The sequence below is a fragment of the Sander vitreus genome, chromosome 14 (genome assembly GCF_031162955.1).
Source record: "Sander vitreus isolate 19-12246 chromosome 14, sanVit1, whole genome shotgun sequence".
In the NCBI taxonomy this organism is placed as follows: domain Eukaryota; kingdom Metazoa; phylum Chordata; class Actinopteri; order Perciformes; family Percidae; genus Sander; species Sander vitreus.
This window is the reverse complement of record NC_135868.1, coordinates 4,191,941-4,216,449: the sequence shown is the minus strand read 5'-3', so window position 1 is coordinate 4,216,449 and position 24,509 is coordinate 4,191,941. Positions and strand designations below refer to the sequence as shown.

Sequence of the window (24,509 nt, the reverse complement as noted above, 5' to 3'; positions counted from 1 at the left end):
CTTGACTTGACTTAAAAAAATTACTCAAACTGACTAATCGATTCAAAATAGTTGGCGATTAATATAAGAGTTGACAACTTAACGATTAATCGATTGATCTTTGCAGCTCTAGTGCACGTGCCTGTTTGCAACAACACCACATCACTGTTATGTATCTAATGTATGTGTGACAGGTTATTGTGATTGTTGCTTGCTCTATTTTGTGTGAAGGGATTTGCACAATGAACATGTGTAAAGTTACATTTGAGAGTAATATGATTCAATAGCAAATGAATGCAACACATACATGAAAGATATTTTTATCACTGCTGCAGAAATAACGTGAGTTGTTTGGCTTTCATTTGTGTATCTGAATCCGAAGCCCCAAAAAAATGGCATTAGAAGTTATAAATGTGCAGAAATAAATTCTGCAATAAAAAATATTCTACAAATCCTACCGTTAGACCTACAAATGCAATAATAATCATGAGAACAATGTAGCTTTATTTGTAAAGCACTTCTCAAACAAACAAAGACCCACAGCTTATAACATTTTATAGACTTAATAATGACAATAAATGATGCGTATAGATTTAAGATAACGATAATAATAGATATAAGTATATGCAAAAATATACAAAAGTGAATCGAATAGAAAAGATGGCGAATATGTGACATGGTACGTTGGGGATGACAATATTAATATTTCAAACAAGGAAAAGCTGTTTTAGGGTCTTCATTTGTGAAGATGACGTTATTTGCATATATGTTTCTTTTTTATCATTTAAGTTATAACCCTCTTATTTAGCAATAAGTATTTACTTGTTTTATTTATTTCATAGTTCATGTATTCACACTTACATTGTCGTGTCTCATCTCAAGGTTTTAATTATTTGAATGTTTCCTTTTCATCATTCCATCTTTGCTTTCTTGCTTTTTATTCATCTTGTGTTTGCCTTTTATAAAGCACTTTTTTGTACGAAATCAATTAATATTATTTTTAACAAGTAGAACACAGGAAACACATCTGTAATATAGACTCACTTAAATGAAGAAGATGGGGTTTAAAAATAAATGAATAATAATAATAATAATAATAATAATAATAATAATAATAATAATAATAATAATAATAATACATATAATGAAGAAACTCACCAAGCTGTCTTGTCTCTTTCAGTTGTTTTCTTGTCGTTTGGTTGTTGGACAGAGTTTTCTGTTGTTCCGCTCCACTTTTGTTCCTCCAACTGACCCAGATGAATTTATAGCCTGTCAGCCAAGGACACACATACACACACACACACACACACACACACACACACACACACACACACACACACACACACACACACACACACACACACAGACACAGATGGTGACGTCTTTACCTGAAATCTCCCCATCGTTCTCTCATTCATGCTTGTAAACACAAAGCTGCATGAAAATGGACATTCAATGAAATATCCCGTTACACACATACACGCACACACACGCACACACACACACACACACACACACACACACAAACTGGCTGTCTGAGGGACAATAAAAATGTCTGTAAAATACATTGTCACAAACCCTAGTTTTTAACGCAAGCATGTACATTTTTGTGCAAATTCTTCACTCTTCATTGAAAACAAGGCCAGACGGCTGTGAGGCAATGAAAATGTGTCGTTGGTGCGAACTGCACATGAACCCCTAAACCCTTTACCCTGAAACCTGTACTTGCTTGTCCACTCCCTGTTGCCTGGCACTCACCTCCATGATGGATGGTGAACATGGTAAAATGTATTCCTGCTAAACATCAATAGTCAAGCCTTATCATTGTGAGCATTTAGGTCAATGGCTTGCATTGCCATTACATAACATTACATTGAATTTTATCCAAAGCAACTTGAAGCTCCACACTCGGAACAGTAAGAATCATATAGAAGAAGTACATTAGCTTTAAAAAGACAAACTACTGCAATTAATATTATTATCATTATTATTTTTTAGAAACATCAGCTTCTTAACCAAGGTGCAGCCGGAAGAGATTTTTAACATAAGGCGGGAGATGAGTAGTCTTTCAGCTGTCCTGATGTCAATGGAGAGCTCATTCCACCATTTAGGAGCCAGGACAGCAAACATTTCGTTGAACACTAGCAGGACAGTAGCCTGGTCCTACCAGTGTGGCCACTCTCCATTGACAAGTGTTAACTTCCTTGAAGGCAGGTACTCTGTTGAAGTTTAAAACATTGTTATACCCAGAGCCACTTTGGTAGCCTGGCTCCGCCCTCCTACGTACTGTCTGGAAGGACCAGGCTAACAAGAGGGGAGACAACAACTATCGGCTTAGCATCACTAGTGTTAGCCTTAGCCAACTCCTTCACCACTAACGGAGCAAGCTGGAAAATCAAACTGTTCCCGAACCCCATGGGGAGGAGGGCCACAACATCATGGACCCCAACACAGCTCAGCAAAGATTGTTCTTACTCGGGCTTTAACTTCAGGATGTTCGGCAGCGTTGCCACAACGTTCCGCATCTTTCTCCGCCGCCATTACGGAACTATAACTCAAACTAGTGCACGTCACGACCTCAACGTCATCATTCTCAGCCACTCCCTCTGTTCGCTGATTGGACTGCCAAATATTTGGCCGGAGAAAACCCAAGAATATACCGCAAACCCAGACGGAGTACTGAAGGAAAATGAAAATTGCAACATTAACGTTGCGAAACAGTTGCGGTTTGGTTAGTTTTAGGAATCAAAACTACTTATTTAAGTTTAGAAAAAGATCGTGGTTTGGGGTTAAATCCGACTTTACTTCACTTCAGGTTGTGCACTTGACGCGTAGCTCAGTTTCTTCCGTTTAAAGTAAAAAACAAACCTTGCCATTTACTTTTATTTACATTTGGGACATGAACCCTGGTCTCCTGGGTGAAAGTCCTGTGCTTGTTTGATTTGGCGCTCTTATACTTCGTCGCCGTACTTTCTTTTGCTCCCGTCAAAATTACTACGGCCACTAGAGGGCGCCGCCACTATAAACGTAAATATAAGTCGTAATTGCTGCTTGAACAAACGACTTATGTGGCAGTTTTTCCCGGGAGGACAGTCTCTTTAGTATGTTTAATAGTTTTATCATATTAGTCTGTTTTCACCTTGTGACCACAGCAGGTTCATATTAGCTGTCAAACTGGAGACTCAACGACAGAAACAAGACGACAAAAACAAGGGCAAAAACGTAGTCAACAGAAAGAAACGCCATGCAAATCTCCATTCACCAGCTTGCTGCAGCTGAGTGTTAAATGTCAGCCAAGCTATCGGGCAGATTAACACCAAACCGATATGTCGTCACAGGGGGAAAGAGGGGATTCAAACCTGTGGGTCAGAGTCTACAGTTACACACACTCACCTGCTGCAGCATCTTTCCATTGACTGAGCCCTCTGTGTGACAAATGATGAAGCTGAAGGGGATTGACTTGTTTATCGGGCCACCGGGGAAATGGCTGATGAGGATGAACTTCATTTTGTAAAGCTTTGTGTCCACCCAGGGCCTCTCGTTAAGGGCGCATTAGTTTGTTGGACTGCATTTTTCATTTGGTTCGGTTAGCATTCACACTGCACTTTGTCAAACACACCAAACATTGTCAAAAAAAAAAAGTCACGCGGTTGAAACGGTCGCTGGTCTATTGGACAGAATATCCGAGTGAAACTCGCCGACACTTCTGGTCTCAGAAACGTCTTGGGTTTTCTGGTTCTGCTTTAGTGCTTCTAATATTATAAAGGAAGGCGAACAATGACAGAGAGAGTGTGAGATAATGATGTGTTGTCCCACAGACGATCAGCAATGTATGGTCATATTAGGTTACGGATCTGAAAGTTATCAAAACCCCTAAATGATATATAAGTCTGTGAATTGTGTGAAAGGTTGCAATTGCAGGCTAGTAAATTCGCTGTCTTTGGTTCACTTCCTGTATTTGTGTTGGATCGCGTTCTCATTTGAAATGAGCCAAACTGTAGTTCACTTGGAAGCCAGCCGAGATCCCCGTTTTCAAGTGGACTAGAGTTTGGTTGTTTGGTACTCGCACCAGAGTTCATATGAGCGTTCACACCGCCCCAAACGAACTGGGCTATCCGACCAAACACTCCAGATTCGGTTAAAACGAACCAAACAGCTTATGTGTGAAAGCGACCTTAGACTCTTAGACTTCTGGTACCCTCAATTTCAGATTCAACGTCCACCAGGAGGGGACAATTTAAAGACCGTTCGTGCAGTCTTATACTTCGTCACCTCACTTCTTTGCTTTCTCTCGTGATAATTAGTAGAGCCACAAGAGGTAACGCTGGGTTTTCAGCGCGGTAGCCAATGAGGTGGCAGACTTGCGAACATGCCTCCAATATAATCTCCTGTGTACACACACAGGCTATATTTAAAATCCCATGCAAATTAAAAGATTGCGATCTTCCTACAGCCTACTTTATGATACGTCGTGTGATGTCGTGAAGGTTGCCCAGGCAGTTGTTATACCTGTTGAATTTTTTAACTATATTTAGGTGGTTGCTACCAATACATAACATTATTTGAACTACACTAAACACAACTTTTAAAGCAGCAAAGTAGAAACATACATAAACACCAACAACAAATTGTGTTGTACACTGTCGGCATCATGTTGTGGTGACACAATTTCGCTTGGAGTCCGCTACACATCACCGATACAGCGGAGTCGCAGTTGAAAAAAGCTGCCTGTGGAAACCCAGGGTAACAAGAAACGTAATTGCCGTCCTTATGAGCTGCTCCACCAGGAGCCTTTTGCTACTGCTGTATTAAAGCTAAAAAAAACATTTCTTTGTCTTTGTTTCCAGCTACATTATTCTGTCAATATACCAGTACCAACTGACACTGAAAAGTATTCACATTTCCCTTGTTCTCAAAATGTGAAGAGATATGAAGACAGATTAAGAACTTAGTTGCAGGACATTCATTTTTGTTTTCATATTTTAAGGTTGTTAGAACTCAAGTAATGTCGGTTATTGGTCTCAAGCCTATTTCATACTCTCGACAAAGACTTGACTACGTCTGTTTTTTTTCTTCTGTTTTTCTAATGGAACAAACAGCGCAGCTTGTGGAGGCAGGCAGGTAAATATAAACCCATTAGAGCACTCCGACAGCCTTGAGCCTCCATTCAGCCCATTACAGACACACACTTCCTCTTGTATGTTCGGGAAGAATACAAAGAGGTTATGGCCCGATGACACAAGAGTCAGACGCTCCAAACATTATCGTCACAGTAGAACTGGAGGCACTTTATTCACCAACTCCTGCAATTAAATTCACAGTCTTTCTGGGGTTTTTTTTGTCTACACTGAACAAAAATAATAAATGTTTTAAATTAACTTTAATTACCTGGAATACATACTCACAGATTCACAGTTTCGCTTTAGGATCAGGCAAAGCGTTCTACATCTGTAAATTCAAAGAACTCTTTGATTTAATGACTTCATTTGCGCCACCTTTTTGACAAACTTTACATTTCAACAATTTCATCAGTATGTGGTTTGTTCTGTTCAACATTTTCACAATATAGGGTGTAATAAACATGGCAGAGGATTAGTATTGATGCTAAGCCTACAACAAGTTACAAGTTACTGTTAAGGCCCTATTAGTCTATATCGATGATGTTCCACCGCCGGGATTGCTCCAGTGCCGCCGGAAATTCGGCCGGATGTCCCTCTTTTTTGGCCGGATGTCCGCTTTCTTTGTGTTGGCATCCTGAACTCCGGTAGATTTCTGAGGACTATGGTTAACTGCTCCTCAGGTAAATCCAGACAGCTAGCTAGACTATCTGTCCAATCTGAGTTTAATGTTGCACGACTAAAACTACTTTTGAACGTACACATTTCCACCAAAACAAGTTCTTTCCAGAGGCTATCTTGCAGAGGCACCCTCATTGTATCCGGGGCTTAGCGCCGCCCAAGATGATTTGGTTTCAAAGAAATGCCAATAAACCAGAGCACATTTTTCTCCCATCCCGGAATGTTGTGTGGACTAGCCAGACCCTCCTCCACAGCTGCGAGGCTAAGTAATGCATCGCCAGCAAAACCATTGTTTTCCTATGGTACAGCGCACCTGGCATGCACTTCTTTCCTTCACTGTACGTACTGTTTTTCTAGTGTTTTTTAGATGCGCGTAATAATTAAAATATGAATGCCAAAAGGAAGCCAATCGAACTGAGCACGAAGCGGGCTTTACTACTTCCTTTCTGTTTTGATGCAGGTAACTTATGACAGCATCTAGCTTCCTGTCTGTTAGCATGTAAACAACACTGATAATAGGACACAGTAAAAACTATAAAATAACACCATATGATGCTGGAGTTGGACTACATGAACTAAACATTTTATTGGGCTTTTACTGATTCTAACTGACCGTAAATTGCATCTGTTACCATTTTGATTAGCCTGTATATTGCTTATGCTAATTGCTAACTCTTACATTATCTTGTGAACCGCTAATTTTACTGCTATCGCTGCTTGAATCCATTGTTGCATCCCGCACTCCACAGGTCTACCACAGTTTTGACATGCATATTTTATATTATCAAACCTGATTTACTATTTGGTCATGAAATCAACAGATAAGTGCTTCAGCTGGTGATTACCTTCAGTCACAATGTTAAAATCACATCGTTGTTCATTCTGTCTCTTTCATCTGCTGTGTTATTTCAGTTACTGTAACTTGGACACATTATTGTAATCCTAATATATGTAATCTATTACGTCCCAGACCAATGGCTGCCAATCCCATTAGAGGATTATCAGGATAAGATGTCATAACCGGTGCTGAACACACACACACACGATAGCATACACACAAACAGTCTCCTGGCTGTCCCGATGCTTTTCCATTGAGGTGATTAAGCGCTGTGATGATGGGACATCCGGGCGACAGGTAGGAATGTGTGATTCAAATATACACTTTGTGTGTTTCAACTTAAATTAAAATTTATGTTAAGCAAAGGATCGTTTTTAATGTTTTAGCTCATTGGCTTCATTGCCAGTGCTAGACACTTAGACACCTTTTAGTTTTGCTGTCATTGTTTTGTTGCATTGCCATCGTGTGGACGATGCATTGGAAAGCAGGGACTGTTGAAGGCACATTTAAAGATAAGGAACAAAAGACGTAAACACTGTGAAAACAATATTGCCAGAGAAGAATGTTGATATGGAAAGTGGACAAAAGTTTGTGTAAACATAATCTGGACTTTGTTTTCAGCTTTTCAACAGTTTGTTTCCAACCAAATGGTAGATCCAACCAAATGGTCTGAACCTTTCCTGGCTGGGACCTTGGCAAAGATGGGCTGGTTTTAAAGGTCCAGCAAGTTTCTTTTTTTCACTTCAAGGACTTCAGAAGTGTTCTAGGCTAAACGTTCACGAGAATTTCAGTGATCGCTTCCACTTCCAATCCAATAAATGGTGAATCACCAGCCCTCGTGCCCTTGGACCAGGGTGATCAACTTTACAGAAACCTGGCCGGGATGTTGCAGAGTTTGAGAACAGTCCAGTCGGTCCATGAACTTTATCCAGACTTTGTTTTTGGCAGTTCTTCCCAAACCTGAACCAAAGCCTACAACCCGAGTCTAACTTTGGGTGGAGTCTGGACCTCCTCTTGCTGCTATGATGTGTGACCCTGATGTTGATCCGGTAATTGAAAGTGAGCCTAATGGCGACTTCACTTGAAGTTGCTATGGACAAAAGTCAACAATAACCAGGTAGGCCGAGTTACTGAATGTTCAGGATGAAGTGGCGATCCATTTTACTAACTTTTGTCTTTCTGACTTGCTGGTTCCACCAGCCTGTCACCGGTGACTTTGCGCCCTCTGATGAACGCCCAGACATTGGACACGATGAGGATGTACACCCCAACACCCTCACAGAGACAAACGGAGATGTACTGGACATGAACATCCAAACAAGCAGGGATGTACCAGACACAAACTTTGATACAAACTGGGACATAAACAAGGACAACTTTGAGGACGCTGACTGGCATCCTCCTCCCTCCCTCCTGGAAACACACTCCGACCTGTCCCCAGAGATTGGTACTTTATCAGCACAGTGCGGTGAGTACAGCAGCCATCTGACATCAAGCGGCCATTGCCGACTGATGGCAACGCTGCCTCCGGTGCCAGTGGGAACATCGCAAAAACGCTGCCCGGATATGTTCCGCTGCACAGACGACATCTCAAATTGGCTCCATGAGAACCAGAACAGAAAAGAGCAGCTGGACGACTTGACGGAAACAATGTCAGAGCTCCAGGAAGAGCTGAGGAACCACGGCCATCGAATCACAACCCTGGAGGAGCAGGTACTGTTGCCGGTAGTTTTCTATAGAGAGGAGAAGTCCTCTTCGTGTGGACCACCATGGGACCTTTTTTCGGAAAGAATATGTAAAATAGTGAACAGGGAGAGACAAATAATTTGATCCTGCATGATTTGAGCCATGAATTACACATATGATGTTCGTCAATTTAAAAGATAATTTTGCATAACTCTCGCTGAAGCTATCTTGCTCGTACATGGATCTCGCTCGTACTGTAATAGGTACAAGCACTCCTTCATCCAAAAAAAACACAACTGGCTAAACTATTTAAAAATGGCGGGTTTGTTCAGGACACCCCCGTCTGTCACTAGCAATGACGACGCAGTGATTAGTGACGATTCTCTCCGACCAATCAGTAGTCTGCAGGTTTTCACGTCACCTTTTTGGTATCGCCTCAGCTCGCTTGGAACCTCGACGGAGGTGATACTAAAAAAAGTATCTGTCAGCTGGTACCAGGGAATTTTTTTTATAATGGAAAACCACAAAAGGGGAGTAGAGTCGAGGCGAGTCGAGCAGGTACCATGTAATGGATAAACGCCAATATTGTGGGTATTTGTGGCTGTGTCCTCATTCTGCCACTTTTTTTTAGATGTTATGGATGCTGTGCTTTGTACACTTATGTTAAAGTCAGTCACCAGTAACTATTGTTGATTGTCTAGCCCCCCCCCCCCAATCTCCTTCTGAATTGTATGACTATGTTGTTTTTCATGTATTGTACCTTTGCTGCAAAACCAATTGCCCTCCAAGGACAAAAATAAAGTTGAAAGAAAGAAGTTGAAAGAAGTCCTTTTCGCGTCCTGGTTTTTAGAAGACGCTGGATGAAAAACATCAGGTAAGATAACGTTACATGTGTTGTGGAACAGCTAAGCTAGCTAGCTAGCTAGTGAGCAAGGTGACGTATATTGTGTGAGATGAGAGATGTAGTTCACCGAACGGTTTCACACAAAACTAAGTGATACTCCGACAAACCTACGACAAACTTTCTTCGGTAACGCTTCAGATTACAGCCCGCACGCAACGTGCAGCGTAATTACTCCGGAGACAAACATCATATGTGTAATTTATGGCTCAATATAAAAACAGAAATCATTATTTGTCTCTTCCTGTTCGCTACTGTACATATTGTTTGTCTGAAATAAGGTCCCATGGGATCCACCGGAAGGGGAATAGTTTCACGCTTACTGTGAGTTCAGACAATTTTAAAGGTGGTGCACTGGCACACAAATATATCCTGTATAAAAGAAGTGGATGTAGCGAAAGTTATGGCACCCTTTTCTATGTGGACTACATTTTGAAGCCTTGAGTTTGGCATTTGTGCCGTTGCCATCTTTGGTTTTTCAGACAGAAGTGACCCTTTTTCTTAATCTTATAGAATTCGAAACAAACAGATTTATTTTTAGAAGATATTCATGTTTCCTAAAAGATGAATACAAATGACTTTGATGATCCCCCCCTTTTAATCTCAACAGCAGGTTAAATTACCAGTTGGCCTCCGTTGTACTTTGATATTCGGGCTAACATAGCAGGTTCACAAGCTAATTGTTAGCATTTTAGCACGTGCAGGAGACCGAGGAAACAGCTAACATAATAAAAATATACTCATTTAAATGTTGAAACTGAATGAAAACAATACAGGCAATGCTGAAAAACTATTACAAGCAAATTTTCATTTTATAGAGGAAAAGATTATCCGGGCAGGTATAAAACACAACACCCTCCTCTGTTTCTCTCTATTTATCTCTGTCTGTCTTTATCTCTTTGTTTATTATCTCTCTGTCTTCACACACTAAGTCTTCCTTAACCCTAAAAGCTAACAGGATTAGCTGCTGGTCTCTTGGCCGGGGCCCTGCAATCCTTCTGCGTCTGCCTGTCCCTTAGAGCATTTTTTCTGGGCTGGAGCGTCTCTGGGCTAGCCTGGTAATCCAGACCCAAATCCGAAAGGTTAAGGGTCTGGCATTGAGAAATGAAAATGGCCCAACTCGAGGGGCAGCACCAAGCATGCGTTTGAAAATCCATTGCATTTGAACAATACACGGGGTGACGTATACAGAGCCCCATACGCTTAGCTACCAGCGGAGCTAACTGGTAGATTAAACTGTCGTCATCTGTTCAGCTCGTCTCTGGCCCGCCTATATCAGATACACCGATGTGATTGGTGCAGCTCGGATACAAGGGCATAGTTAATGAGCATCATTACTGAATGCCAGAGTGACTCGCTGAGCAAATTCAAATTGTGCTCTCGCGAGAACTCAAAATTGAGTTAAGACTGCAGTCTGACTTTGTAACTTTTTGCTGATGAAAGTAGACCATGCTTTCCCTTTTGATTTCACATATTAAACAATATATTAGTTTTAAAATATAAAAAAAAAAAAACAGTTTGTTAGTACCACAGATTCTGCATTTACGGCCAGCATTGTTGCCAGCAAGACAAACTTCACTAAACTACCTAAACTTCTCTCTTCTTTTTATCTCTCAGGGTGTAGAAAGTGTTAGTTTAAACTTGACCTTTGACCAGCGGTTGAGGTTTCTGGAGTTGCGTCACGCTGAGGTCGACACGCTTTTCCACGTGCATGCGACGCTGCTGTACGAGCTGCAGGCGCAGCTGCGCAACCTGTCAGCAGCCGTGCAGCGCATGAGCCGCAAAACGGGCTGCAAGATCAACGACATCAGAACTTCACCGCTGCTCAGCATGCGAGACACACCAGGTACACTATGCAACCAACGCAGTGATGAGTTGACTGAGTTTCATGTTGCACGATGTTCATGCAACCTTACTGCCACGTGGAACATGTTGACACACATCACAACTACACACAGCAGCAGTTCTTCCCGCAGCGCATACCACAGTTATTTTTATTTCACTTTACAAAGCTGCAATAACAAAAATCAGCCAATGTTTTATTAACAGTTAAGCTACCACTAGTTACATTTATTCCTATTTTTTTTGTGTCAAAATGTTCTTGTAGACTGAATACTATTACCCTGATGCTTTGTTCACACAAAACGCGAAGCGACTTTTCGCATCTTGTTTCTCACATCTTGTTTCTCGCCAGTTTGAATTTTCATGTTTATTTGTGTCACTTGCGCGAGATGCGCCTGGGAGGGCCTTTATGTAGATACCCAACAATGTTTCTGTGGGCCATTTTTTCCGTCATCAACGATGGCCGCAATAAGCACTATTGCTGCTTTGTACCTGTTGTGGAAGTCCCAGATAAGGCTGCCAGCAGGCTAATATGGCGTCAGCATTTCTATTCAAATTATTGCAAGTGAGTCCGTTCGCAGGGGCGCAAGACCCTTCAAGTTCCGCCCCCATGTCACTAACATTTATACAGCAAGTAACGAAACAGAAGGTGTTTACACGCAGGGACATTATCACCTGTGCAGTTTAAAGAAACAACTATGTGTAAGTGTTTGATGATGCTGTATTCTCTCTCTCTCTCTCTCTCTCTCTCTCTCTCTCTCCCATTAGAGAGACAGCACCTGTCTTTCTGTTCATCCGACTGTGCGTCTCTGTATCACAACGGTGTTCGTCATTCTGGTGTTTACAACATCATCCTGTCGCCAGGCACCGTCCTGCCAGTCTACTGCGACATGGAGACAGAGGGTGAGACACAAACACATTATCTATTCACACACATATGCAGCATGTGCAACAGAGCTCAATAGTGACCCCCCCCAGCCTCTGGTTCTAGAAGTGATTTTCCCCATTCAGTATCTTCATTGATGTTTCAGAAAATGCTTTCATAAAGAGTTTTAATCCTGAAACCAGGCCAACCAGCTGTGAGATTAATCGTTACCTTAAAACACTGGATTCGGCGCAAAAGAACATTTTAAAAACGGCAAAAAAAAGCAAATGTGTGTGTGTACATAAACTATCACAGACTTCACTGGAAGATGCTCGCTCTAGCCGCTCCACCAATCAGAGATGTCGTTGTTACACTAAAGATTGTGGGTAGTGTAGTATTTCTCCATCACAATGCAAATAAAACATGTTTTGCTTAAAACAAGGTTGATTTCAAAAGGACTTATAGCTTTTACAGGAGCAGAAACCCTCGTTTCACAACCTCGTAGCTCGTGGTCAGTCTACTTTTTAGGGCTACAGCTGTCTGTGTCAGTGCACAAATCTACTACACATGTGCATACACCAGGCCCCCAGGAAGCAAAATTATGAATCGCACTATGGCCACGCCAAGACCCGCCCTCAAAGCAGCTCGATTGGTTGGGGTTAGGCATTTGACCTTGAGTGGTTAAGGTTAGGATAGCCGATTGGTCAGGGGATAGGACCTGTACAAATCGGGTTGCGTTACCTTGCGTAAGCATGGACGTCTGGCCAATAAATGCTATTGAAGGGCGGGTCTTGGCGTGGCCATAGAGGGATTCGTAATATCGCCCCCAGGAAGAGGCTCACCCTGGCAGCCATTTTTCTCCAGTGGCCACTCACGGTATTTCAACAGAAAATCTCCCTGTGGAGGATTTTACCAGTAGGCAGCCACTGTAAGAGAGTCTGTAAAACTGCTGCCAGGACACCAAGAACTGCAAACACGGTCGGTTATAGGGGTGATCCCAAATAGTCGAATATTCAATGCTTTGATGAAAAGAGCCTGAATCGACTGCCAGTCTCACGGTAGAATCTTCGCAGCGCTGTCAAGACCAGTTCAGACCAAAGATTGGGGGCATTTCAGGCCTTTATTTGTATAGGACAGCTGAAGACATGAAAGGGTAGAGAGGGGGGGAACGACATGCAGCAAACTTTGTAACACACGTTATAATGCATGCCTAGCTAGCAGTACTTACTGCGCATGTGCGACTCCCAACAAAGATGGAACAGAAGCGCTATGTCTCACTCTGTAGCTAAAACAGAGAGCTCAACACACAGGGTGAAAAGAGGAGCTGCAGCAATCCTGTGTCCATCACATGATGCCCTCTGGCCCAAAAAGACTTTTCCCTAAACTTACATGGTGAAAGAGACGTCTCAGTGAATACATTTTTTGAGTGTTACAACCCCCCCAAAATGACTCGTTTCACTATCAGAATTTGATCCATTTGGTCCGATAACAGCTGTACGATTTAATCATTTAATCCCCATTCAAGTTAGCAGAGTGCTAAACCGGAAGTAGCCGGCCATGATGTAGGGCCTACACCTCTTAAGTGTTTCTTTATATAGGCGTACCTGTAAATTTGGTTGTCCACCAAAAGTGTGTATTTAGATATAATCTACGTCTTTGTGTGTACGTGTGTGTGCTGCAGGAGGGGGCTGGACGGTGTTTCAGCGGCGGCGCGACGGCTTGGTGAGTTTTAACCGCGGCTGGTCGGAGTATCGCGACGGCTTTGGCGAGCCACGGGGAGAACACTGGCTGGGCAACCAACAGCTCCACCTGCTGTCCAACCAGGGCCACTACAGCCTCCGCATCGACCTGCAGGACTGGAGCCACGTCCAAAGACACGCCCTGTACCACAGCTTCAGGTAGAGAGACAAACTGTGGAAGAAGGGGAAGATAATGTTGGTAACAGTGAAGAACTGTTGCTTTCAAACCGGAGTTTGGTCCGTTTTAAACCTTCCTCCACACGCTGCGGAGGAAGGTCTGGCTAGTCCACACAGCATTCCAGGATGGGAGAAAAACGTGCTCTGGTTAATTGGCATTTCTTTAAACCAATCACAATCGTCATGGGTGGTGCTAAGCTCCGCACAGAGCCGCTGTAAAATAGCCTCGGGAAGGAACTTGTTTTGGTGGAACATGTGTACGTTCAAAAGTTGTTTTAGTCGTTCCTCTTATCTGTGAAATAAGCATGTGACCTGTTTCAACTCCACCCCTCCAAAAATCAAAATCGAGAATCGATAAAAACCGAAAAATTGAAAGAAAGAACCGGAATCAGAATTGTTGATGTCCAAACGATGTCCAAACGATGCCCAACCCTACTCATAACACTAAGGGATTCTGGTTTCTTCTCCTCCTGCAGGATAGAGAATGAGGAGAACCAGTACCGCCTCCATGTGTCTGGTTTCAGCGGAACGGTGGAGGATTCGTTCGGTTGGTACCACGACCAGCAGGGCTTCAGCACACCAGACACCGGCAACATCTGTGCCGAGATCAGCCATGCCGGCTGGTGGTTCCACCAGTGTTTCTACGCCAACCTCAACGGCGTCTACTACAGGGTAGGACTGTGTGTAAAAATACACCGCAAGATATAGTAGCACCGTGCACAATAACATAGAACAATGTGCACTGACTTTATGTTGAAACCACATTGTTATTATGTTGTTTAAGGGGAGATACCATTTTTCAATTTTGAGTTTTGGGGATATTTTGCTTCCATAACATGGGTATATATTTTCAGTGGGTAAAAAACATCAAAAATACATATTTAGTAGGGCTGGGTATCAACCACTGATTTTCGATTCAGTGTCGATTCTGGATATTTCAGTTGCAAAACCAATTTTGTGTGAATATGAAAGAGATTGTGCAGCTCTACAGAGTCCACCAGTGTTGTAGTCGAGTCCCCAACGGTCAAGTCCAAGTCCAGTCTTGAGTCCCCAGTGTTCGAGTACGAGTCCAATGCTGAGTCACTAAAGAACAGTCCGACTCAAGTCTGAGTCGAGTCACCATTACCTTAGTTCGAATCTGAGTCGAGTCACGAGTCCAGAGACTAGCGATTAGAGTCCGAGCCCATAACTCGAGCACTCTATCACTGCCTATTACACATAAAAGAAGTCAGAACCTTCCAGACTTCCATGTCCGATTTCATGAATGCTTGAGTCCCATTTCCTAAATCCTCGAGTCCAAGTCCAAGTCATCAGTTTGCGAGTCAAAGTCAAGTCCAGAGAATTGCGACTAAAGTTGCACTCAAGTCCGTCTCTGACTCGAGTACTCCATCACTGGACTCAGTACAGTGAGTGAGTACTGGGTGACATTTCATTCATCTGTCTGGAGGTGAGAGGTCAAGAGACCCCTTTTAAAATGGCCATGCCAGTTTTTCCCTCGCCAAAATGTAGCTTTGGAGCTTTATTTCACCCGCTTCCTGACAAGCTAGCGTGACATAGTTGTTACCAATAGATTTCATAGGTCTTGTTGTTACATATGTTACAGACCGACAGAGATCGATTTTGGATTTTATGAATCGATAGTGGATCATTCAAATGAAAAATACTAACTCTAATACACTAATACATAATAACAATGTTGTTTCAAAAATCATTCAAATTGAAATCGGAAAATGTATTTTTTTGAAACCCAGCCCTAATATTTAGGTATTTATTTTACTACACTTTGTCTACTTGCGTCTATAGATTTCTCCCAAATTCACCAAAAGTTATCAGTAGTTAATGCCTAATTTGATTATTTATACAGAAATATTTGAGAACACTTTTAATACATAAAATAATTGTCTTAATGTCATTAATCAACTGGGGAAGTTTCATGTTATATAGTTTTTACAGAGGGGGTTTGTTCATATTTTATTCATAGCCTAATTTATGTAACATTTTATACCTAAAACATGGCAAAAAAAAAAAAAAAATTATGGCTGTTGACAGTATTTCCTGATTTATGGAGTGATAAAAAGAGATATTGAAAATCCCCTGTTATAACTCTGACTCAACAGAATTTTGAACCTAGCTTTATCCAATGTTCACATTTCTGTTGTGTAAATATATGCAAAATTAGCACATATTTAACAAGATAACACCTCATTTGCATATTTAAACATAGAATTTCTGAAAACTTGTAATACAAAAGATTATTGTCTTTATGTAAGTAATCAACTGCGGAAGTTCAATGGTGATCTCTAAATGTGTTACTGTTGAAATTATGTTTTCGACCAGGGTGGGCGCTACTCTCTGAAAGCTCAGAACTTGCTCGGGCCGGACGGCATCGTCTGGTTCTCCTGGAAGGACTCAGACTTCTACTCTCTGAAGGCGGTCACCATGATGATACGACCACGCAACTTCAGGCCACGCTTGTCGCCGTAGAGATGTACCAGTCTGAAGCCCAACTAGCAACTTCTTAGGACTGCTAGCTGCCTCGAGGGGCTGCCAGAAATACTCACAAGAGCACCAAATATGTATTAATCCGCTGCTGAAAATAGTCCCCAACAAATGCACTTTTTCCGTATGTTTGAGTAACGTTTGCTAAAAACAAGTTACCATCTGTTTTAAGAAATCTCTGAGCCTTAAAGGACAAATCCGGCACAAAATGAACCTAGGGGTTAATAACACGTGTACCAAGTCGACCGTTCTGAGATATGTTTTCATGCTAATCGAATGTGACCAGGTTTAGCGCAAACAGCTAATTAGCTTATAAAGCTAGTCGTCGGGGCACGGGTAAAGTCATAACCAGTCGAACGACGAACACCGTGCAACCAGTAACCAGTAACATAGCTCAAGCACGGCGTTCGTCTGGTCGTGACTGTTTTCCCAAGATGGCGCCCGCGTGTATACGTGAACGGTACTGTCTTTCTAAACTATCTTTTTAATAAACTGTCTGTACACTTACAAAGTTCTCAATGCTTTGGTTTACATGTAGGGACCCTCATCATGCTACCGTGGAAGTGTGGTGCTATTTTGAGCCTTGTTAGTGGTTTAGAAATAGCGATTTCTTTTTACTTTACTCATGGCCCCGACGACTAGCGTTATTAGCTAATTAGCGGTTTGAGCTAAAACTGGTCACATTTGATTAGCATGAAAACATATCCCAGAGAACGGTCGACTCGGTACACGTGTTATTAACCCCTAGGTTCATTTTGCGCCGGATTTGTCCTGTTATTGAGGAAGAGTTTAAGAAGCAGCCCTGCTTGATTGAGATCTAACCTCGCTCTCTCGTTAGCTTTGTTGCACCTGTCAGGACGGGGCACTTCTCACTTTCATCACTCTTATTGGTGTCTTGTATGAAATCCCCTGTGCATATACACAGCACAGGGCCTTTAAAGCGCTCAGTTTTTTTCAGTAATACCCAAAAAGCTGCTTTCTTGCAGAGATAGATAAGATCTATAAACGCGTATAAATGCAGGAGATGTCTGTTGGAACGTTTTGACCAAATTAAAGTGAAACTCAGAACTTTTTCAGAAACTTTTAATGCTTTACCTCATCAGCAGGCCCACATGGAATTAAACAAATTAAAAAAACTCAGAATGTCAACGCATCTCGTCTTGACCCCAAGAAGAAAAAAAAAAACAGTAGATTCAGTAGATTTTTATTTCGGATCATCGCTGAAAACTGTGAAAACAAATTCACAGTTGCAGTTAAAAGTGGCTTTACAGGGGAGCGTGCCTATGTTCCCACATTTCTAAGATTTGTTTTCAAAATTAGGCCCCATGTTCCCACATTTCTAAGATTTGTTTTTTCAAAATTAGGCCCTATGTTCCCACATTTCTAATTTTTTTTTTCAAAATTAGGCCCTATGTTCCCACATTTCTGATTTTTTTTCAAAATTAGGCCCTATGTTCCCACATTTCTAAGATTTTTTTCAAAATTAGGCCCTATGTTCCCACATTTCTGATTTTTTCCAAAATTAGGCCCTATGTTCCCACATTTCTAGATTTTTTTTTCCAAAATTAGGCCCTATGTTCCCACATTTCGAAGATTTTTTTTCAAAATTAGGCCCCATGTTCCTACATTTCTAAGATTTGTTTTCAAAATTAGGCCCTATGTTCCCACATTTCTAAGATTTGTTTTCAAAATTAGGCCCTATGTTCCCACATTTCTACGATTTTTTCCAAAATTAGGCCCTATGTTCCCACATTTCTAAGATTTTTTTTCAAAATTAGGCCCTATGTTCCCACATTTCTAAGATTTTTTTCAAAATTAGGCCCTATGTTCCCACATTTCTAAGATTTTTTCAAAATTAGGCCCTATGTTCCCACATTTCTAAGATTTTTTCCAAAATTAGGCCCTATGTTCCCACATTTCTAAGATTTTTTCCAAATTATTTCATGTTCCCACATTTCTAAGATTTTTTTTCAAAATTAGGCCCTATGTTCCCACATTTCTAAGATTTGTTTTCAAAATTAGGCCCCATGTTCCACATTTCTAAGATTTGTTTTCAAAATTAGGCCCCATGTTCCCACATTTCTAAGATTTTTTCCAAAATTAGGCCCTATGTTCCCACATTTCTAAGATTTTTTTCAAAATTAGGCCCCATGTTCCCACATTTCTAAGATTTGTTTTCAAAATTAGGCCCTATGTTCCCACATTTCTACGATTTGTTTTCAAAATTAGGCCCCATGTTCCCACATTTCGTTTTTTCAAATTAAATTTCATCGTTTACATTTCTAGATTTTTCCAAAATTAGGCCCCATGTTCCCACATTTAAGATTTTTTTTCAAAATTAGGCCCTATGTTCCCACATTTCTAAGATTTTTTCCAAAATTAGGCCCTATGTTCCCACATTTCTAAGATTTTTTCCAAAATTAGGCCCTATGTTCCCACATTTCTAAGATTTTTTCCAAAATTAGGCCCTATGTTCCCACATTTCTAAGATTTTTTCTCAAAATTAGGCCCTATGTTCCCACATTTCTAAGATTTTTTTTCAAAATTAGGCCCCATGTTCCACATTTCTAAGATTTTTTTTCAAAATTAGGCCCTATGTTCCCACATTTCTAAGATTTTTTTTTCAAAATAAGGCCCTATGTTCCCACATTTCTAAGATTTGGTTTCAAAATTAGGCCCTATGTTCCCACATTTCTACGATTTGTTTTCAAAATTAGGCCCCATGTTCCCACATTTCTAAGATTTTTTTTCAAAATTAGGCCCTATGTTCCCACATTTCTAAGATTTTTTTTCAAAATTAGGCCCCATGTTCCCACATTTAAGATTTTTTCCAAAATTAGGCCTTATGTTCCCACAATTCCTTTTTCATGAATTTGTATCAGATTTTATCCCCCTAACCCTAAAAAATGTTGTGGAGGATAGGGCTTAAATTGAAGGGAAATGTAGGAACCTAATTTTGAAAATGTCCTAAAAATGTGGGAACATAGGGCCTAATTTAAAAAAATATCCTAGAAATGTGGGAACATAGGGCTGACCCCCTTTACAGCATGCAATGTGTCATTACACACAATACACAAACACAATTTACATCATATATTTATTTATCGGAACAGTTACAGGTATTATTTGAAACATGTACAGGACTTTTCAAAGTCACCAACCTCCTTAAACTGACTACTACGTAAAAGGATCCGTGTGAATTCAGGCAGGTTGATTACTCAGCCATGCAACCTGCACAGGTGAATGAATGACATGATTCTTTACAGACAGGTGGTAATCCATTAAGAGGTCAGCCAGCTTTCGTGCTGCTTCTGCTGTTGTTGTCGTTTCCTCTCAGACTGAGGGGGGTGACCAACCCCAGGAGGTGGAGGTTGTTTATGTGGGGCGCTCCCTGGGGCGGGTGACGTACTGCCACCACAGAGGGGGGAGGTCTCCCTCCTTGCGGGCAGGAGGGAGGGCTTCGGTCTTGGGGCCGCCGGGTTGAGTCTCGGCCTGCAGCTGGGCGACCTGAAACCAGACACAAACGTTCACAACAAGGGGCGGCAACTGGCAGTTATTTTCATCATCAAATGCAACGTGATATCATGACTTCGCGTAAACATACAATCGCAAGGTAATGTAAGTCAATGGAGGCCAAATGGCGTTGATAAACATGCTACGCGTCTTGATAACACGGCAATAATGGCGAATTGGCGTGTCATACATACCCCACTACATGAGATCAGTCTGTCAAATGAGAGAATAGTGAAAAGGTGCAATCACAATTTCCCAGAGCCAAAGGGCGTCCGTTTTAAGGGGTGCATTTTGTCTGATCAACAGGCCAAAATGAGAAGAAAATGACTCAAAGATGACTCTTGCACAAAATTGCATTCATCTTTTTATGTTCCTCTAATCTTTGCCTTTTTCTTGTAAAATGCTGGATAGTTTTACATCTTTGGAAACATTGAACGTAGTCAATTTGAAAAGGAGGACTGTATAACTCAAGAGACATGCGACCTGTAACAAGGGGTCGCAAATAGGGCTGCACAATTAATCGCAATGTTATCGAAATCACAGTATGGACTAGTGCAATATCCAAATCGCAGGGTGGGGCGCAGTATTTTTTAAAAGGCAAAACATGTGTCAAACCATTCTTAAATAAGGTACTGTGGTGCTGCAGAGACGTCCTGGGCCTACACATCCTATCTTACAAGAATAAAGGAAAACATCTTTGTTTGGTACAGATTCTTGCAAAAATCACACTACATGACTATAGTACATTTTTATTTGTGTTTCAATGAAAATGATCAAGAAAATTGATCATTCCCTCCAATATCGGGAATCATATCGCAATCGCAACATCAGTCAAAACAATCGCAATTTGACATTTTCCTCATATCGTGCAGCCCTAGCCGCAAATAGACATTGGTTTGTTTTAAGGGGTCATAATCAAAAACGTTACCACTGTCTCACGCGGCCTTGTGGTAACTGTAACAGTACTGTGAATTCACCTTGTCTAAGGTGAGTTGTTTAAAGGCGCCGACACACCGAGCCGATAAATCGGCCATCTGACAGTCTGGCGAGGTCAGTGACTCGAGTCTGTTCGGTGTGTTCCGTGCCGTCGTCCGTCCGAGGGGCCGTCGTCCTTCATTTTGGCCGATTTGACATGTATAATCGGCGGGGCGGGCACTGCCGGCAGTCGGACTCAAATGACCCATCTGATTGGTGGAGTGCTAACCCGGAAACGGGGAGCGGAATGAGCGTGACCAGAGTCTCTCAAAATCTGACGAAAATCTTTGAAACTGACCTTTGTTGATCTGAAATGAAGACAGATTCAGCAACTGCACGGCCTATTTCTCGCTTAAAATGTTTTCAGAAACACGTTTCGGTGAACTATTTTAGTACAATATGAGATCGTATTCTGAACAAGCGCCATGACAGTCTGGCTTTGAATTTCCGGTAAGAAACCAGACCCACGTGACGCGTTCGTCCAATCAGCTGCTGGTTTTCATTTTTGGGCGACAATACAGATTAGCGCCGCCTGCTGTTATGGAGACGTATTACGTCTGGTCTCTTCGGTGTGTTCCGAGGCACTTTTTTGACCGACTCGGGGAGACTGATCAGCCCAACTGCCTTTTCTGCCGAGGGTCGGCAGTCTGCAGCTTAAGTCTTAAAGCCAGGTTCTTTGAGCAGAGTTAACCCACAAAAGAATATGTGACACATGCCCCTGATGGTATGTACTGTAAAACATGTCTGAAACGGCCCACCTCTTTGTCCCAGCTCTGCATTCTCAGTTTCTTCCACTGCTCTCTCTTGGAGAAGTAGTCCGGGTACATGGCCTTCTCTGAGGGGTGCCAGTGGTCCAGCACCCACTCTGGGACCTGTGGGAACAAAACAAGAGCTCAGGACTTTTCATCATGTCACATCAGGATTGTCAGCGTTTCCCACATCATCTTTTTGACCTCAAATAAATTGTTAAGTGTTCCTGATTGGCTAAATTAGTCTAGATCAACAGAAGCCTGACATCCAGCATCTCAGACTTTATCCCTCACCTTCCGCTCTCTCTCCGTGTGTGTTGCCGTTCCCAAACTCTGCCCCAAGACGACTGGGGTTGGTTTAAAGAAATGCAAACAATCCCCTCCTATCCCAGAATGCATCTGTGGTGTAGCCAGACCTTACTCCACAGCACTGTGGAGATAGCTCTGGCAATGCGAGACTAATCTAAAATAAGCGACCTCATAAATAGTAGTGCAAAGTTTTGAGCATTCAAAACAACGAGCACACTCTTTGACAGTAAACAATGTGTAATCTCCGAAATATTATTTTAACATCGGAGGATAGAATGTCTCAGAATATGTGATGGGAGATGTCGACACAATCCAGATGCACTGGCCTTACATCTCCAGCAGAGGGCAGGAGCAATTTGACAGACAGGGCAACACACTGTCTCACACTTCACACAGTCCTGCACGTCGATATCGGTCACATTTTTGATTCATAGTTTGATCAATACATCGCTCAGCTTTATGTTACAAAAATTATAAGTAGGTGGTACTTGAACACAAAGAACCCACTGTGATTAAAAAAAAAAATTTAAAAAAAAGGAGAAACAGCTTGCAAAACAAAGCCACATCCCTACATGGGGGTGAGAAACTACATCTATATAACCTTTTTTTCCTTAGAATTGTAAGAGAGATAATAACTAGGAAATGGAATAGAATACGGTTTATTGTCATTGGACAGCAGCTGGCCAACGAAATGTTTCCGTCAGTGGTACACGAATAAAATGACAGTACCCTTATAAAAAGGCAAAAGACAAAGAATAAAAAGAAATATAGTACATACAATAATACTAAAAAAAGTCTGATACTGCGCATTTGTATTTGCAAAAAGACTGCTATTGCACCGTTATTTGTTAGTGTTCAGTTCTGGGTAAAAACTGTTCATAAGTCTGGATGTGTGGGGCCTTCGTGGACCTGTATCGCTTCCCAGAGGGCAGCAGGGTGAAGCGATACAGGTCCATGAAGGCCCTCAATATATATTGAGTGGGTGATGAGTTCATGGTCACTGTCCAGATGAAGCTCATGGAAGCCCTGCCTCACCTTGTAACACTCATATCTCTCGTAGGACGTCCCTCCAGGAGAGTCGGGGAAGATGTATGGCTGGGGGTGCTGGTTGGACCAGAACTCCTCCTCCCCCGCCTTCAGCATCCTGGTGGCCTTCACCATGTCCTTCTCGTCCTTGTTCTCATCGAAGCGAGACCGCAGCATGCAGGCGTAGAACCGATATTTGTCTCTATGACGGGAAAACAACAGCAACAACAGCTTCATTCAATAGCTTGAATCATGATCTAGTAACTGTAACAGGGCTGCAACTAACGATTATTTTCATTGTCGATTAATCTGTTGATTATTTTATCCATTAAATCGATTAGTTGTTTGGTCTATAAAATGGCAGAAAATGGTGAAAAAAAAATGCAGTCCAGCGTTTCCCAAAAGCCCAAGACGACGTCCTCAAATGTCTTGTTTTGTCCACAACTCAAAAATATTCAATTTACTGTCACAGAGGAGAGAATAAACTAGAACATGTTCACATTTAAAAAGCTGGAATCAGAATCAACAGCACAACATGGTGCTGAACAGGTGTGTGTCTGTGTGTGTATTAATGTAGGATTTGTGATCTGTCTTGTTTTGTTAGATGTCATGTTTTTATAAACAAATAAATGTATAACAAATCCCTATAACTACTACTACTACTACTACTACTACTACTTTCCTATTCCTTAGCCTGGACAGCAACAACTTCATATTATTCAGTTCATCATAGGGAACAGAGGTAGAGCTGAATTAATCACATAACAAAAACAACAATAATAACTTTTACAGTGAACAGTGTTTGGAGTTGTGAGCAAATGCAATCCAAATGTATTGTATAAAGCACATTTTAAAAACAGGTGACCAAAAGTGGTGGACAATTAAACATAAATAGAACACAGCAAAAACACAACTAGTGACATTCATTTGTCACTAGTTAAAAGACAAATGATTACCTATCCTTTAAACGAGCTTAATTCATATTATGTATGGAGATTTCTGGTTATATAGCTACATTACCATTTATTAGGAGTCAAGAGTCAAGTTTATAAGTATTACTATAACTCGAATATTCACTGATTTCGACGCTAGCTAGCGCCCCGTAAACGTGTAAATTAACGTAGCTTGAAAACAATATACTGTTTTAAATTAGCAGGACAGTTCCAGGGAATATATTAGTGGTTTAATGAAAGTTTGATGAGCTAACGAGGATCGGTATTGTGCAGTGGGACTGACCGACTTAGCTTAGTAATGAGTGACCTGGCTAGCAGTTAGCTAGCTTAGCTGTTAGCTTAGCAGCAGAGCAGACAGACCCGAGGACAGCAGCGATGTTCTGCATTATTCACTTTTCACCGCAGAGCTTAAACGAAAAGCAGCTCCTCTTACCTAAAGATGCACCATGACTCGAGGTGTCTCAGTGATTTCTTGTAAAGTCGCAACACTTTTTGACGGTGAGTGAGATAGGCAGTGGCCATTTTCACCGTCCCCTGTCACCTTCTCGGCGAGCGGCGCGGAGGATTCTGGGATTTTGTGGCGTGTGGACGTTATGGCCGTAATTACCTCCAGAATGCGCAAAAGTATTTTGTGTCTTGTCGCTTGTTTGGTCTGTTTCT

The 24,509-nt window shown here is 41.6% G+C and overlaps 2 protein-coding genes across 2 annotated transcripts; one reads left to right on the top strand and one right to left on the bottom strand.

Annotated features, from left to right (window-relative positions):
• Positions 1 to 7,640: 7,640 nt before the first annotated feature.
• On the top strand, positions 7,641 to 16,309 carry LOC144529256 (angiopoietin-2-like). The gene is made up of 7 exons (XM_078268259.1): positions 7,641 to 7,664; positions 7,816 to 8,328; positions 10,820 to 11,048; positions 11,813 to 11,947; positions 13,591 to 13,807; positions 14,302 to 14,497; positions 16,163 to 16,309. The coding sequence occupies exons 1-7, from the start codon at positions 7,641 to 7,643 to the stop codon at positions 16,307 to 16,309; spliced, it is 1,461 nt and encodes a 486-aa protein (XP_078124385.1).
• Positions 16,310 to 19,407: 3,098 nt separating this feature from the next.
• Positions 19,408 to 24,415, bottom strand: ndufb9 (NADH:ubiquinone oxidoreductase subunit B9). Its single transcript, XM_078268089.1, has 4 exons — positions 24,283 to 24,415; positions 22,906 to 23,098; positions 21,571 to 21,684; positions 19,408 to 19,831 (listed from the first exon to the last, which is right to left on the bottom strand). The coding sequence occupies exons 1-4, from the start codon at positions 24,369 to 24,371 to the stop codon at positions 19,700 to 19,702; spliced, it is 528 nt and encodes a 175-aa protein (XP_078124215.1). The 5' UTR covers positions 24,372 to 24,415; the 3' UTR covers positions 19,408 to 19,699.
• Between the last annotated feature and the right edge of the window lie 94 nt (positions 24,416 to 24,509).